At 41.0% G+C, this 17,524-nt stretch overlaps 1 protein-coding gene across 6 annotated transcripts in view; it reads left to right on the top strand.

The window, feature by feature from the left end:
- LOC138964347 (globin-like) overlaps window positions 1–16,947 on the top strand; it is a 109,700-nt gene extending 92,753 nt beyond the window's left edge. For 4 of the 6 annotated variants that reach the window (XM_070336275.1, XM_070336276.1, XM_070336273.1 and 1 more), the window contains 3 exons: window positions 9,586–9,853; window positions 10,234–10,459; window positions 11,429–16,947. In XM_070336275.1, coding sequence (XP_070192376.1) covers window positions 9,678–9,853; window positions 10,234–10,459; window positions 11,429–11,575 — 549 coding nt within the window. In that variant the 5' untranslated portion in view covers window positions 9,586–9,677 and the 3' untranslated portion in view covers window positions 11,576–16,947. Of the gene's footprint in view, window positions 1–1,093; window positions 1,275–6,678; window positions 6,768–9,585; window positions 9,854–10,233; window positions 10,460–11,428 lie in introns of those variants that run through there. The other 2 variants (XM_070336277.1, XM_070336278.1) reach the window with 2 other exon arrangements.
- The last annotated feature ends 577 nt before the right edge of the window (window positions 16,948–17,524 follow it).

The raw sequence follows: 17,524 nt of genomic DNA, 5'->3' as shown, positions 1-17,524 counted from the left end.
TCCCGTGACTTAACGCCGCGAGCGAAGTATAGAGTGTCCAGTCGTTGTCTCTTTGCCTCACTGGGTATCTCTTGTGAGTTCTTGTGGATACATGCATGAGCGAGAGTTCTTTCCTTGTTGTGACAAGGTCAGAAGAGATTGTCTGTGTCTGGTAAGTCGATCTACACACGAATGCATGTGTAATTTAGGAGAGAAAACAAATTACAAGAAAAGCATGCCGTTATCAACGGGCTGTAGGATATGAATAAAACTATAGAATGTGCAAAACAGTGCAACGATATATTTGTTGTAAAGGAATTTGGTTTGATTTTCACTCCATATGTTAACTCATTCTATTTTGTTTTGTTTTTGTTAGGGAGGCAAAATCCTGTGACTTTTTATACCTTGTTTTCAGCACCGTTTCCACAGATTTCGTGGCATAAAAGCTTTACAGATATCCCCCTGCATCTGCGTACTTTTCCAATTTTGATTGTTCTCTTCGTCTTCTTCTTTCATTCTTTCTAAGTGAAGTCGAGTTTTGGAGTTACCACCTATGTGAACATGACTGCTCGCCGCGATCTCTTGAACAAAACTCAGTTTAATTTTACTTTGCTACTTCCGAGTCATGCAAGTTATCCACACGTTCAAACTAAGCCAGTGTAATTACAGAAGAAATGAGAAAAGAAAACTACAAGGATGAAGTTGTAAGCTCCCATCTCAGGTGTAACTAGTTTTCTTGTTCTAGCTCCAACACTTGTCCGCAGTACTGCTCGAGGGGTGATATTGTCAGTCAGGGTTGTGTATTTGACCATGCGCATACCTTTACCTGAGAGCAGAGCCCGATTAGTCTAAATAAACCGGACAGAGAATTGTAAGCACATCAGTTTGTTGTCCCGGAGGGCTTGGACTCTGACAATATACTTGGCAAGAAGTCTGGTTCAGTCTCTGCTACGAAAATTCTGTCGGAAACTCTCTGCTGACTCCTGAGCAGACGACCTCACAGTTGCTCCCTGGGACCATTTACGTCACGGCCCGTGTGATTTACATAGCCTCGTTATGGGAGACAGAAGCGTAGATCAGAGAGAGCTTGTCTCCAGGCTATAGTTTTCAATGGAGCACTAAAGCTGCCGTCTGTGTGAAGCGGGTTGTGTGTTAGTTGGTTGAGGCGGTTCGCCGGTGTGCTTCAGTAACGGAAAATAATTTGGTGGTGCTTGTGTGGTGTAGGCTATTGTGTCGTGGATGGATTTTGTGAGTGACTACATATATAATACTGAGGTTCTGTTTACTTGCAAAAGGTAAGTTACTATAAGTCTCAGTTTTCTTCCTGTGTAACTTTTTTCAATGTTCTTTTTTCTCTAGCTTTGATCTCTTTTGTTATTTTATTATTCTTATTTTATCTTTCTGTTAGGACAACAACAAAAAATAGTCTGTTTACGGTATCCCGACCGACCCTATTTTTTCGCGCGACCATAGACTTTTTTTGGCATTTGGGGGAGAAAAAAAAGTCTTTGTTTTTTGGCAAAATAACTTAAAAATATGTTTTTTTGAAAAAAAAAAAGTTTAAAAAATCCCGACCCTATTTTGTTTGCCTATGTTACCGTAAACAGACTATTTTTTTGTTGGCCTTACCTTTGTTGCCTGATCCTCTTTTTATATTTAGTCAAGTTTTGACTAAATATTTTAACATCGAGGGGGAATCGAAACGAGGGTCGTGGTGTATGTGGCTGTGCGTGCGTGTGTGCGTGTGTGCGTGCGTGTGTGTGTGTGTGTGTGTAGAGCGATTCAGACTAAACTACTGGACCGATCTTTATGAAATTTGACATGAGAGTTCCTGGGTATGAAATCCCCGAACGTTTTTTTCCTTTTTTTGATAAATGTCTTTGATGACGTCATATCCGGCTTTTCGTGAAAGTTGAGGCGGCACTTTCACGCTCTCATTTTTCAACCAAATTGGTTGAAATTTTGGTCAAGTAATCTTCGACGAAGCCCGGGGTTCGGTATTGCATTTCAGCTTGGTGGCTTAAAAATTAATTAATGACTTTGGTCATTAAAAATCGGAAAATTGTAAAAAAAAAATAAAAATTTATAAAACGATCCCAATTTACGTTTATCTTATTCTCCATCATTTGCTGATTCCAAAAACATATAAATATGTTATATTCGGATTAAAAACAAGCTCTGAAAATTAAATAACTAAAAATTATTATAAAAATTAAATTGTCCAAATCAATTTAAAAACACTTTCATCTTATTCCTTGTCGGTTCCTGATTCCAAAAACATATAGATATGATATGTTTGGATTAAAAACACGCTCAGAAAGTTAAAACAAAGAGAGGTACAGAAAAGCGTGCTATCCTTCTTAGCGCCACTACTACCCCGCTCTTCTTGTCAATTTCACTGCCTTTGCCATGAGCGGTGGCCTGACGATGCTACGAGTAAAATGGCATTGCGTTCAGTTTCATTCTGTGAGTTCGACAGCTACTTGACTAAATATTGTATTTTCGCCTTACGCGACTTGTTATATTTAGTCAAGTTTTGACTAAATATTTTAACATCGAGGGGGAATCGAAACGAGGGTCGTGGTGTATGTGCGTGCGTGTGTGTGTGTGTGTGTGTGTGTGCGTGTGTGTGTGTGTGTAGAGCGATTCAGACTAAACTACTGGACCGATCTTTATGAAATTTGACATGAGAGTTCCTGGGTATGAAATCCCCGAACGTTTTTTCCATTTTTTTGATAAATGTCTTTGATGACGTCATATCCGGCTTTTCGTGAAAGTTGAGGCGGCACTGTCACGCCCTCATTTTTCAACCAAATTGGTTGAAATTTTGGTCAAGTACTCTTCGTCGAAGCCCGGGGTTCGGTATTGCATTTCAGCTTGGTGGCTTAAAAATTAATTAATGACTTTGGTCATTAAAAATCTGAAAATTGTTAAAAAAAATAAAAATTTATAAAACGATCCAAATTTACGTTTATCTTATTCTCCATCATTTGCTGATTCCAAAAACATATAAATATGTTATATTCGGATTAAAAACAAGCTCTGAAAATTAAATATATAAAAATTATTATCAAAATATTTTTTTCGAAATCAATTTAGAAACACTTTCATCTTATTCCTTGTCGGTTCCTGATTCCAAAAATATATAGATATGATATGTTTGGATTAAAAACACGCTCAGAAAGTTAAAACAAAGAGAGGTACAGAAAAGCGTGCTATCCTTCTTAGCGCAACTACTACCCCGCTCTTCTTGTCAATTTCACTGCCTTTGCCATGAGCGGTGGACTGACGATGCTACGAGTCTTGCTGAAAAATGGCATTGCGTTCAGTTTCATTCTGTGAGTTCGACAGCCACTTGACTAAATATTGTATTTTCGCCTTACGCGACTTGTTTTTCTTTTTCTTGCTCGGTTTGCTTTCTCTCTGTCTGTTGCTTTCTACCTTGCCGTTTTTCAAGTTCATGTTGCTTTATTCCTTAAGTACGTCATGAAGCTAATTTTTACCTCTTTACAACGTTGTACGTTTGTGTGTGTGTTTTTTTTGTGTGCTTTAAATATTTCTTCGTTACGCCTTTTGCGTCTCATTAGCCATTTTTCAGGTACTTTTCAATCTGCCACTGTCTTTGAAATCTTCCTCTTTTTGATTTATGGTCTGAACAGCTTCGAACATACCCGCCCATGCATGCATCAAGTCACTTCTGAAGCTGGTGCAAAAATGTACAGAGAACGTGTCAGAGAGATCTCGAGAGGAAAAAAAAATGAAAACAATATTTTAAATTTATGGGAAAAAATAATCAAGACAACGAAACAGAAGAACGAAGAATTGGATGAAAGAGCAAGAAAAATAAAAAGAGTAAACATGATGCATAACGAAGAAGATTCGAAATGGCTTAAATTCGTTAAAAGAAATGAATAAATACATAAAAAAAAAGACAAGACAGAAAGAAGACAAAATAAAATAAAGAAAGGAAAACGCTTACAACGAAGAAGGTCAGATCCAACCCAGGCTTCTCCTTCAGACGATCAAAAAAGTTCTCTCCGGCTTGTTAACCAACGTGATGTGATCAATATCTTTAGTTCTCAGATCGGTGAGCACTGCCCCAGACCTGTCTAGTGGATGGAGACAAGTATCAATTTTCTTGTCCATCTCTTGAGATTCCCTAAAGATAGAAACGCCTCCGGGTTTTAAAGAGAGAGAGAGAGAGAGAGAGAGAGAGAGAGAGAGAGAGAGAGAGAGAGAGAGAGAGAGAGAGAGAGAGAGAGAGAGAGAGAGAGAGAGAGAGAGAGACGAGACAGCTGGAGTCATCGTTTTTGGGGTGGACAAGGTTTCTGCTTGTTGGTTTTAACATAGAGGGGGAATCGAGACGAGGGTCGTCGTGTATGTGTGTGTGTGTGTGTGTGTGTGTGTGTGTGTGTGTGTGTGTGTGTGTGTGTGTGTGTGTGTGTAGAGCGATTCAGACTAAACTACTGGACCGATCTTTATGAAATTTGACATGAGAGTTCCTGGGTATGATATCCCCAGATGTGTTTTTCATTTTTCGGATAAATGTCTTTGATGACGTCATATCCGGCTTTTTGTAAAAGTTGAGGCGGTACTGTCACACCCTCATTTTTCAATCAAATTGATTGAAATTTTTGTAAAGCAATCTTCGACGAAGGCCGGACTTCGGTATTGCATTTCAGCTTGGTGGCTTAAAAATCTGAAAATTGTAATTAATTTTTTTTTATATAAAACGATCCAAGTTTACGTTCATCTTATTTTTAATCATTTTCTGATTCCAAAAACATATAAATATGTTATATTCGGATTAAAAACAAGCTCTGAAAATTAAAAATATAAAAATTATGATCAAAATTAAATTTCCGAAATCGATTTAAAAACAATTTCATCTTATTCCTTGTCGGTTCCTGATTCCAAAAACATATAGATATATGTTTGGATTAAAAACACGCTTAGAAAGTTAAAACGAAAAGAGGTACAGAAAAGCGTGCTATGCAGCACAGCGAAACCACTACTGCGCTAAATAGGCTCGTCAGTTTCACTGCGTTTTGCACGAGCGGCGGACAACGGTCATTGTGAAAAAATGCAGTGCGTTCAGTTTCATTCTGTGAGTTCCACAGCTTGACTAAATGTAGTAATTTCACCTTACGCGACTTGTTTACTATCATTGTTTGTGGGGTTGCGTGTGTCTCGATCTGTCCCTCATTGAATCTGTGTCCCTGTCTGTGCCTGTGGGTCTCCTTTCCTTTCTGTCTCCGTCTCTTTATGCCTCACTCTCTGTCTGTCTGTCTGTCTGTCTGTCTGTCTGTCTGTCTGTCTGTCTGTAACTGCCGTCCTGCGGCAGTGTATTTGTTTTGTATAGATTCACGGTCGGGGGTCTCTTGTGCGCATTATTTTTTGAACGGTTACGTGCACGGGTGTTTTGGGTTTACTTTTCGCAGTGGGCCTGTGGTTGTTGTTGCCGGACTGCGTTTTTGTTTGCATAAGTGAGTTGAGGTGAAGCTCGTGTCCTGCTTCCGTATGTGCGGGCAGACAATGAGTTTTGTTTCTCCACGTAATATTTCATATTGTTCACGTGTTTCTTAGTTTTCATGTACGTTGCCTGGGTCGAGCGGGAGTTTCTGCTTGGTCTTACGGTGAAAGTTTATTTTATTTTACGTATTGACCGAATCTGTACCGTGCTTCAGCAAGCTTTGTGAGTAGTGTTTCGCTTTGTATATTCTCTCTCTCTCTCTCTCTCTCTCTCTCTCTCTCTCTCTCTCTCTCTCTCTCTCTCTCTCTCTCTCTCTCTCTCTCTCTCTCTCTCTCTCTCTCTCTCTCTCTCTCTCTCTCTCTCTCTCTCTTTCTTTAGGGCGAGGGCCAGATGTAAAAAAGCAGATCACTGCTTACTCTATTACCCTCGTTAAATAAAGAATTGTTCTTGTTCTTGTTCTCTCTCTCTCTCTCTCTCTCTCTCTCTCTCTCTCTCTCTCTCTCTCTCTCTCTCTCTCTCTCTCTCTCTCTCTCTCTATGTATGCTCTTGATGCCTCATCTTCATCATCATCATTATCATCATCATCATCGTCATCATCATCATCATCGTCATCTTTATTATCACGTGCTGAAGTTTTCCGACCTCCTTTTGTTGGTTAACTTTTTAACTTTTTAATTTTTAATTTTTTAATTATATAATTGTGTGTCTATGCGTCCCTAGGACAGATTGTAAGAAAAGGCGTAGCCTTAAATCTTAATCCTTGTTAAATAAAGTTCAATTCAATTCTCTCTCTCTCTCTCTCTCTCTCTCTCTCTCTCTCTCTCTCTCTCTCTCTCTCTCTCTCTCTCTCTCTCTCTCTCTCTCTCTCTCTCTCTTTGTTTCTAGCTGAAACATGCTTTCTAGTTTGTTGCTAGAGAACAATAGGATAAGAATTGTATTTTAAATTGTTTTACAGCGCTCACTATATATAACCGTGATTACTATTTGCAATGCCCCAGCGGTACAGGTTCACCGAGACAGTAACGTATTTTCTCTATATCTTGCCAACAGTAGAACGCTCTCGATGTCATTTTAATCTCTTCTTTCATCTGTCGATGTGCAGCAGGTTTCACTGACACTTTTAATCTACATCTCTGTAATCATCTGTGATTGTGTATACTCACTGTATCCTGGATACATCAGTGTATGACGTTCAACATGTTTGTTGTGAGAAACATCATTAGACAAATATCTGGTTCAGTAGGGTTCATGCCGGAATCCATTATAGCGTATATACTGCGCTGAGAGCATTCAGTACTTCGTCGTTTGTTGGCTGGTAAATATATTAGAGTGACTTTTTCTCTTTGATAGTTGTTTGTGGTCGTACGCCTATAATTATCGATTATTCTGCTCGTGACGTAAGCGTGTGAATGTGTGTCCATAAAGTCTTATCTTTGACGCGAAAACTGTCGTGATACTGCCATATAGACCGTTGATGTGTCTCTTGTTTGATTGTTTGTTTGTTTGTTTGTTGTTGTTGTTTTTGTTTGTTTTATTGTTTGTTTGTTTGTATGTATGTTTTCGACTAGTCGATAAGCAGAGGTAAAATGAAAGTCCCTTATATAATCAAATGGTATGTTTGTCACACTGAAAGTACGTTTAATTTACACACTCATTCAAACTGATAGCGTGCATGTGTGACAGCCAAGCAGTACAGTTCGTGTTTGGGTTTTTTAAATTAAAGAAAAATTACAAATTAAGTAGATGTGCAACGCCAAGGCACTGCATACCCCAGCGAAAGACAAACCTCTCTCTCTCTCTGTCTCTCTGTCTCTCTGTCTCTCTGTCTCTCTCTCTCTCTCTCTCTCTCTCTCTCTCTCTCTCTCTCTCTCTTAAACACACACACACACACGAACACACACACACACACATACCCCAAGTTACACACGTACACACATACACACTCACTCACACGCACTCAATCACTCTCTCACACACACTTCATACTTTGTGGTTGTACACACAAAACACACCCCCATGCGCACATTATAGACAGACGTACATACACACCTTTACAAACAAACACACACACATACACTTACGCACACGCACAAACCCACCCACCCACTCTCTCTCTCTCTCTCTTTCTCTCTTATACAAACAGACACACACCCACACACACACACACTATGATGTACATACGCACGCATGTACGCACGCACACACCCACATACACACAGACACACACACACACACACACACATTGACTCACACAAATCTCATACACACAAAACACACACTCATACGCACATACACGGTTGGCCTAGTGGTAAGGCGTCCGCCCCGTGATCGGGAGGTCGTGGGTTAGAACCCAGGCCGGGTCATACCTAAGACTTTAAAATTGGCAATCTAGTGGCTCTCCGCCTGGCGTCTGGCATTATGGGGTTAGTGCATGCTAGGACTGGTTGGTCCGGTGTCAGAATAATGTGACTGGGTGAGACATGAAGCCTGTGCTGCAACTTCTGCCTTGTGTGTGGCGCAAGTTATATCTCAAAGCAGCACCGCCCTGATATGGCCCTTCGTGGTCGGCTGGGCGTCAAGCAAACAAACACGCACATAGACAGTCGGACACACACACCTTTACAAACACATATGCGCACTCATACACACACAAACATACACACAAACTTATGCACATACACATTCACACACACTCTCTCTCTCTCTCTCTCAAACACACACACACACACACCCACACACCCCAAGTCACACACACACACACATACACAAACTCACTAACACGCACTCACTCACTCTCTCACAAAAAACTTCATACACACAAAACACACACCCATAGTACGCACATATGGACAGACGGACATACACACCTTTACAAACACACATAGTACACGCACACACATACACTTATGCCCACACACACACTTACACACACACGAGTACAGACTCATGCACGCGTGCGTACACACACACACACACACACACACACACACACACACACACACACACACACCACACACATACGAGTACAGACTCATGCACGCGTGCGCTCACACACACACACACACACACACACACACACACACACACACACACACACACACACACACACACACACACACAAACAGTAACACTAACACATGTGCACAAAATGAACACAAACACACACACTGCGCGAGAGAGAAAGACTTCAGGGAGGCTTGACGTCATGATGCATTAATTGACGTCAAGACTTTCGACCGTGACGTATTCTTCTTACGCGAGCTTTATCCATAGACTTGGAAACTACGGAATTTCTACCCGTCCAAAACGGCCTTGGGTGGCGTTTGCTGAAAAAATGGGGGCGACTATTGCACCCACCGTATTTTTGTTAGTATGGTCCCAATTTTTGGTGAACTTCCATCTCCAACTGTAGCACGTAGCCGGGCACAAAGAATCCTTCTTTATGTATAAGTTACAGCTCCGTCCATCCATGGTATCGCCTGATATTTTGTCGAGACTGGGTCAATGAATATGATGACGTCACTCGAGGCTCTGCCGAGAGTGACGTCATTATATTCTTTCACCCCGTCGAGACAAAATATCACGCGATACCAATATCGCTGGATATTTTCTCCCTAGATTAACAGAGACATAGAAGGGAAGTCATGCTGTATACATGTTTTAACTCTTCGTCTGTTTTACTCTCTGTGTGCATTGAATAGGCCAGTAGATTGTCACAGAGAACTGGACAAAACTGGCCTTGCCAAGACTGAAACAAAACATAGTTCTACAACTTCTAGGCTTGGGTTGATTGCCCATGGTGATTTTCCAATGATTTGTTGCCACATCCCATGACAAATTCTCTTTACTTTGGTCATGCCATATATACGTTATAGCTCCGTCCATCCATGGTATCGCGTGATATTTTGTCTTGACGGGGTGAAAGAATATAATGACGTCACTCTCGGCAGAGCCTCGAGTGACGTCATCATATTCATTGACCCAGTCTCGACAAAATATCAGGCGATACCATGGATGGACGGAGCTGTAACTTATACTTATTCGGTATGCACATTTCTCAAGTCGATTACAGTATAGCGTTCACGGGATACCTCCAGCGAACTCATAGATTTTTTGTTTGCATGTTTTTTCAGATGAGTTCAACCTTTCACTGAGCAGCAACACTGAGAAACAGTAGAAGCTCAGTTTCATATCCAGGAAGTGACGTCACAGCCAAACCGCCATCATGGGTATGGTTTCCAGCATTTACGCGTCCATCTTTGGCGGAAACGGAAGTGTCGACGGCCCACCGGACCCGGCGACTGGACTCACGCCCAAAGAAAAAGAGGCCATCACTGCTAGCTGGGCTCTGCTCGCAGACAAAAAAGAAATACGGAAGAACGGGGTGGAGTTCTTCATCATGTAAGTCATAGTTTCCGTGAGGAGGGGGGTTAGTGTTGGTTGGGCGGGTGGTGTTGGTAAGTGGGGGGGGGGAGATGCATGTGCCTGCGTGTTTGTGTTTAATTGTGTGTGTTAGTGTGTGTGTTTGTGTTTGTGTAATTGTGTGTGTGTGTGTGTGTGTGTGTGTGTGTGTGTGTGTGTGTGTGGGTGTGTGTTTTCAGAATGACGTTTGTCTCGGTGACTTCGGCAACACGGTGAAAAATCAGGTCTCTGCCAGAATAGTTTGACACGACCCCATTTACATGATATACTAACGTATGTAATTCATTGAACGATGTTATGTTATGGGTGGTCTCTCTCACGTATGTAGGATAAACGTATTTTGTCTTCTCTCAACACAGGCTGTTTGAGGAGTTCCCTTACATGCAGAAGAAGTTCGACAACTTCAAGGGCAAGGAGGTGTCGGGCCTACGCAAGGACAAGATCATGCACGGCCACGCGCTGACGGTGTTTTACAGCATAGGCACGCTGGTGGAGAACCTGGATGATGCTGAACAACTGGTTCTCCTCGCCAGCAAGATCGCCCACAACCACGTCAGCAGGGACATTGGCTACACATACTTCAAGGTGAGAGATAAATATAGGGAGGGAGGGATCGAGGGAGGGAGGGAAGGTATCGCGAGTTAGGTGGTACAAGTTCTAATGGGTGCGACGGGCTGTGGTGAAAGGTGCTAAAAAAAATCACTATTCTTCTCGCCAGCAAGATCGCCCACAACCACGTGAGCAGAGACATTGGCTATACACGTACTTCAGGCTGAGAGATACATAATTATGTACATAATTGTTAATCTCGGTGAGATTAAGGGAAAAGGCGGTCCTTAATTGAGCCCGAAGTCGACTTCTCGAAGACTTCGAAGTTTTTCACCTAAAACTCAGTGCTAAAGGTTCGTGCGGCCAGCTTCGCGAAGCATAGTTCGCGTAGTCGACTTCGCCCAGTAAATGTTAGGCTGTAATCTCTGTGAGATGAGGAGGGAAAGCATCGCGCAGTCGGTGGTACATGTACATGCTTTATGGGTTGGAGTAAACGATACCGAACGAACGATTCTCGTCGCCAGCAAAATCGCCCAAAACCATTTGAGTAGAGACATCGACTACGAGTCCTTCAGTGAGAGTTTGGTTTGGTAAATATAGGTGTTGTTGTTTTTGTTGTGTGTGTGTGTGTGTGTGTGTGTGTGTGTGTGCGTGCGTGCGTGCGTGCGTGTATTTATGTATGTGTGTGTTTGTGTGTGTGTGTGTGTGTGTGTGTGTGTGTGCGCGAATGAATTGTTTTTATGTGGGTGAGATCAGGATAAGAGAGGTGAGTTATGACGAAGTAGATGGTGTATACCTAATTGGTGGGACGAATGATGGTGGTGAACAACTGATTCTCCTGGTCGACGAGATGCCCACAACCATATGTGTTGTTGTTGTTGTTGTTGTTGTTGTTGTTGTTGTTGTTGTTGTTGTTGTTGTTGTTGTTGTTGTTGTTGTTGTTTTTTGTTTTTTTTGCATTGTACAATTAAATCATCAGAATCTGGAATCCGTTCTTTTCCCCAGGACCTTGCTGACATGTTCCCTAAGTACCTGGAAGCGAGGGCAGGGAGGGCAGCAACCCCTTTGGTGAAGGAGTCGTGGAACAAGTTCCTGGGCGTCCTCAACTCCCTCATCCAGCAGGCGGAGGAGGAGAAGAAGGGGTCAACGTGATCTGCGCATGCCCATGACCTTGACCTGAAATTGTACGCTTCTCCGCTTTAAGCCTAGCCTGTCTTCAACTTCATGTGCAGAAAGACACAAAATCAACAATAAAAAAACCACAAAAACAAGAAATGGGAGAATTGTTGGGAGAGATGGAGTGAACTTGTTTACAAAATTGGCGCAATCTAGTGGCTAAAAACTGCCATGGAATAAATTGAGTCTGAGTGACCTTGAAAGATCGATTTGTATGGTTCTTCTTGTTCAGCAGAGTTCCTTTGTCAGTTTTCAGTTGTTCTTGTTTTTTGTGTTTTTTTTAACTCGTTCCAGAGAGTAAACAACGGGGAAAACTAGTGTCTTAAAACTGCCTTAGAATCAGTTTATCTTGACAAACTTCGAAAGACCTCCTACGGTTAGTCTGATTCAGGCAGAAGAGATTCCTTGCCAATTTTCATTTCAAAAGAAGCTGATCTCTACTGGACTTGTTTCCAAGATTAAACTTCTTCTTCTTCTTCTTCTTCTTCTTCTTCTTCTTCTTCTGCGTTCGTGTTTTTTGCACGAGTGGAATTTTACGTGTATGACCGTTTTTACCCCGCCATTTAGGCAGCCATACGCCGATTTCGGGGGAAGCATGCTGGGTATTTTCGTGTTTCTATACCCCACCGAACTCTGACATGGATTACATGATCTTTTCCGTGCGCACTTGGTCTTGTGCTTGCGTGTACACACGAAGGGGGATAAGTCACTAGCAGGTCTGCACATAAGTTGACCTGGGAGATCGGAAAAATCTCCACACTTAACCCACCTCCAGGCGGCCGCGGCCGGGATTCGAACCCTCGACCTTCCGATTAAGAGGCCGACGTCTTACCACCCCGCCACAGCGCCCGTCCAAGATTAAACAACATGGCAAACTAGTGGCCGAAGTGTTTGAGGGTGAGTTCATTCCGAGATACGATGAACACTCTTTTTGTTTACAGTGTCTCATTTTCAGTAGGGTTCCTGTGCTAGCTATCACTTTCTGAGAAGATGAATTCCGTTTCAAATGAAAAGGGGGGTGCTGTTTGTTTGCTAATTGGGGAGTAAGACATGGTGTTGCTTTGGGAAGTCAGTTCAACTTTAAACTGACTACCATGAGTGAGTCACCCTTTCGGATTGTAAATACTACCTGTGACCTTAAAATTGTATTCATGGACGACCTTCACCTTCGTGTTATCCGTGGATATGCTTTGTGACTTTCAACCTTGTATGAAAGAACACTAAACAAAGCCCGATGATTCCTTGAGGTGAATAAAAACGGTGTTTTTGAGGAATCCCTTACGATTTCAAAAACAGTGTTTTTGAGGAATCCCTTACGATTTCACTGTGCTTCTCTCCCACCATTTGTTTTTCAACATGAGTACTGACAAAATAATTGTCAGAATAGCGGATTCTTTTTTGCGTCAACAATGATCTTGAAAGTGAGAATGGATCCTATCGGTCAGGATTCTTTAACGACCTGACGACCTCACATAGACCTCTTATATATACGGAAAGCAAATCGGCTCATCGATTATTGTTTACACTAATTAATTAACTCAACGTGTTGTCACTTTTCGAAAATAAGGCGAATGTTCTTATTGGTTAAACTTGAAAACTGAGGCAACTGAATGGTTTGTGATGTGTGTTTTCAGAGCAAGCCCAATACATGCATCTAATTAATTAGCATTAGCTACAGCTGATGAGCTGATTTGCTTGTTATACTTATAATGTGCTTCTAAAATGTAAGTGATGTTTGGCTACCCTTGCAATCATGTTGAATATATTTTGACGGTGTTTTTTTTTGTATCTTTACAAATGGACCGCCGGCACTCTAAAGTTAGACATCGATCATTGTGTGCTTGTCAACCAGTAATTTAAAGACATATTCCGTTACAATAATAGGCCTATGTCATTTGGTTTCTAATCGCGAATTCAATTTTCAAATCAAAACGTTGGGAGTTCTTTCCCCTTCATACGTTTAATTTGTTTTATTGTCCCTGGTTAAGTGTACGATTTTGGCTTCATCTTTGCTTTGTTAGTTCTTTTTTGTGGGTTTTTTAAGCTCTTAAGCGATGACCGTTTGTTTTTCTTCAAATAACTATGAGAAACTGATTTACTTTTAACGAGGTGACATTTAATTAGACGATCATGACGTTTTACAGCTATATGGAAGTGCTTTTTTACTTTTTTAAGTTCACATGCTAATGATCTATTCCGTGATGTTTTGAATGTTGTAATTATTGTATTGTGTTATCCTTCTTATGCCTCTTATTCATCATTTCCTTCCTTTTTCTCCTTCTTCTTCTTCTCCTTCTCCTTCTTCTTCGTCGTCGTCGTTGTTGTTTTGTCGTAGCCGGTTGTCGCCTTTGTCTCCCTTTTTATGCTCGTTTGCATTGTCTGTTTGTTATATTGCTGTTTGTTTGTTAACATGAGGAATCCACTATAAGTGTGTTTTTGTACTCCTTAAATCGAATCTACTTGTTATTACATGATTATACTCGATAAAATCAAAAACATACACTACCATTGTAATTCCATACTCAGATGTACAACAGGTCTTCCTACAGATCATTTTCTACTCCCAAAACATCTTTTCTTTTCGAAACCTCTTCTACTCTTCTATACTCTTAACTGCTTTTGCACTGGTGACAGCTGTGCGGCTTTCAAAAACCGGCCTCTGCTCCAACTGAGAAACGAGGTTTCATTCTTTGTAATGACTTAGTCTTAATGTTTGTCTCACTGCCACGGTTTCTCTTATGTTACTCCCTCGTTCGTAAGGCTCATACTATGTCTGTCTGTCTGTCTGTCTGTCTGTCTGTCTGTCTGTCTGTCTTTCCTTTTTTTCTTTCTTTTCTTGTTTCTTTCTTTCTTTCTTTCCTGCTTTTTATTCTTCTTTTTTCTCTGCCCTGCCTCATATCAGTGTCGTTTTCATGATGAGGACAAATCTTCAACAGCCTTTTTAAAAGATACATAAAATGTGTAGACAATGCAGTGGTAATAATACCGTTATAATCATATAGACCATATGTTGTGACGCATTTTCTCATACGAAATTCTTTTGTATGTAAATGATTAATGATGACCATGTATTATACGTGTAAAGAGCCATTTGTACCAGAGAAACAGTTGAGATCAAAATCCATGGAAAGAAGAAATTTCCAAGCATCTTCACCATCTTACTGTATTATAATCAGTATAATTTTTATCATGTTTAATCGTTTATCGTTTTTCATTTATTCATGAAAGTTGTGTTGTGCGTCTTTTATCGCGTGCTGTAAATTACTTTGAATTTTTCTTTTGACACTCCCAGATAATCATGAGAATCTGTACAATGAAGGGTTACCTTCCCGGCTTATTTCTGACAAATTGTCTGTCCATGACTGCCGATATTTCAAAGTCTCCGGGTTTTTTTGGTTTTTTTATCGACCAGAAAAAAATCAAAATAATGTTTTCTTAGATCTATTCGTGACTGTATTGGGTAAGCCCCCCCCCCCCTCCCACTTTTTAACACTTTCACTTTTGACGCCTTTTGATTATCTAAGAAGCCTGGGTTTTCGTTTCCACATTATCATGACCCAAAGATAAGTAAGCGGATCGAGTTCGTTGAAAGTCAAGGTTAAAACTAGTCATGCTAGTCATGCTGAAGTGAAACAAAAACTCCAATGTGAGAAAGAACCCCAACAAACTTTGGTTTCCGTATACACACAAAAAAATCACGTTCTCCTCCCAAAGTGTCGTCAGAGCACGATGAAAGAAAGACGTTGAATAATTAAATTTTCTTGTTTCCTCTATAATCGAACTATCAATCATTTTGCTATGTTTATGGTAAATTGGACAGATTTGTGTCTTTTGTATATGTCACGGTAGAACCAGCGATCTGGTATAATCGCCGATTCTACCAGTAGAAAGCCTGATCGGAGTTTCTACCGGTAGAAAGTCCGATCAAAGTTTCTACCAGTAGAATCGCCGATTCTCCTCGTAAAAAGATTGATCGGACTTTCTACCGGTAGAAACTCCGATCGGACTTTCTACTGGTAGAATCGGCGACTCTACTGGTAGAAAGTCTGATCGGAGTTTCTACCGGTAGTATCGGCGATTCCACCAGTAGAATTGACGATCGGCGATTCCACCGGTTGGCAATGTTTGATGTTTGTTGATTTTTTTATTGGTACTGTAAGACAGAGAGAGAGATGGATGACAAACCTTTGTGTGTGTATGTGTGACAGAGAGAGAGAGAGAGAGAGACAGAGACAGAGAGAGACAGAGACAGAGACACAGACACAGAGAGAGACAGAGAGAGACACACAGGGAGAGAGAGAAATGGATGACAAACCTTTGTGTGTGTGTGTGTGTGTGAGAGAGAGAGAAAGAAAGAAAGAAAGAGAGAGAGAGCTAGAGAGAGATGGATGACAAACCTTTTCAGAGTGTCGAAGATATCTTCTTTGCAGACTACAGGGCAGGATGACTTCAAACAGTAAACAACATGCTGGCCGCCGATTTTTTGTAGTTTGAAATTGTTGATGCACCATGATTTAAAATGATGGCCAAACTCGCAACGTTCGCCTTTCTCCAAACTGAGAGCGGAGAGGATTTTCTCGTATCTCTCTTGGTGGATGCTGTAGGCATCGCGGTTCTTCTCTGCTAGCCCTGCGACAAGTTTGTCGTAGAGTTCGTAAAATTTGTCCCTCTGCTCTTGACAGTCCATTTTCTTTGCTCGAATTACAAAGAGATCCAAGTTTCAACTGTTTGACAAATTGTATCCCACACGGACAGAAGGTCGATGTTAATTTCAATTCTTGTGAACATTGTGAGCAATTGATAATGCACCACTAACACGAGATTTTCACCAGTGATTTATTACTTTTTAAATCTCGTGAACAGTGTTGACATCTGTAGAAAGTCCGATTCATCTCGTGAAAACATTGATCGGACTTTCTACCGGTAGAAAGTCTGATCAATGTTTTTACGAGAAAAATCAGACTTTCTACCAGTAGAAATACCGATCGTAGTTTCTACTGGTAGAAAGTCCGATCTAAGTTTCTACCGGTAGAATCGCTGATTCTTCTCGTAAAAACATCGATCGGACTTTCCACCGGTAGAAACTCCGATCAGGCTTTCTACTGGTAGAATCGGCGATTCTACCAGATCGCTGGTTCTACCGTGACATATATATGCTTTTCAAGAATACTTTAGTTTTGTTTTTCCAGAAGCACATAATGTGTACAAATGTGTATAATGCATGTTTTGAAGTATTGTTAAGTGATGAACAGACTCTGGGTGTATCCCAAGTATCTATGTGTACATCGTCAGTTTGAATCCTGTGAGACGAAATAAAGCTTATGTACACTCTTACATAAAAAATAAAAGTGTGAATTTCCATGTCTGTCTGTCTGTCTGTCTGTGTCTGTGTCTGTGTCTGTGTGTGCGTGTGTAAGTTTGTGTGTACGTGCGTGTGTGTGTGTGCGGTGTTCTCTCCGTCGTAGTAGAGAGAGAGAGAGAAACTGAAACTGAAACTGAACTTTATTACCAAAGGATAGAGGTTTTAGGCAAAGCCTAATCTTACAACCTGTCCCTTATACAAACACTTAATACAGACGCACAGAATATAGATAGTAAAATTGACAAGGTTATTGTTTCTTACAGACGTACATAATGTCAATAGTAATAAGGAAAAGGGTTATGGTTTTGTATACACACTCAAAAATGGGAAAAACTATATAGTGTGGAAATTGCAGCATAGTTGCAATAATGCAGTGCATATAAACATCCAAAACAAAATGGAGAAAAAAAATGTGGGGAGGAATTGTCCTAATCATTTGCATCGGGCTGCTTTATCACTGGGGAAAGCGAGCTACCAAACAGCATACGGCGCTACCCATTACCAAACAGCATACGGCGCTACCCATTATCAATACATACACATAAAGAACAAATCAAAATACA

This window comes from Littorina saxatilis, linkage group LG4 (assembly GCF_037325665.1).
Source record: "Littorina saxatilis isolate snail1 linkage group LG4, US_GU_Lsax_2.0, whole genome shotgun sequence".
Taxonomy (NCBI): domain Eukaryota; kingdom Metazoa; phylum Mollusca; class Gastropoda; order Littorinimorpha; family Littorinidae; genus Littorina; species Littorina saxatilis.
This window is presented reverse-complemented; position numbering and strand designations above follow the sequence as displayed.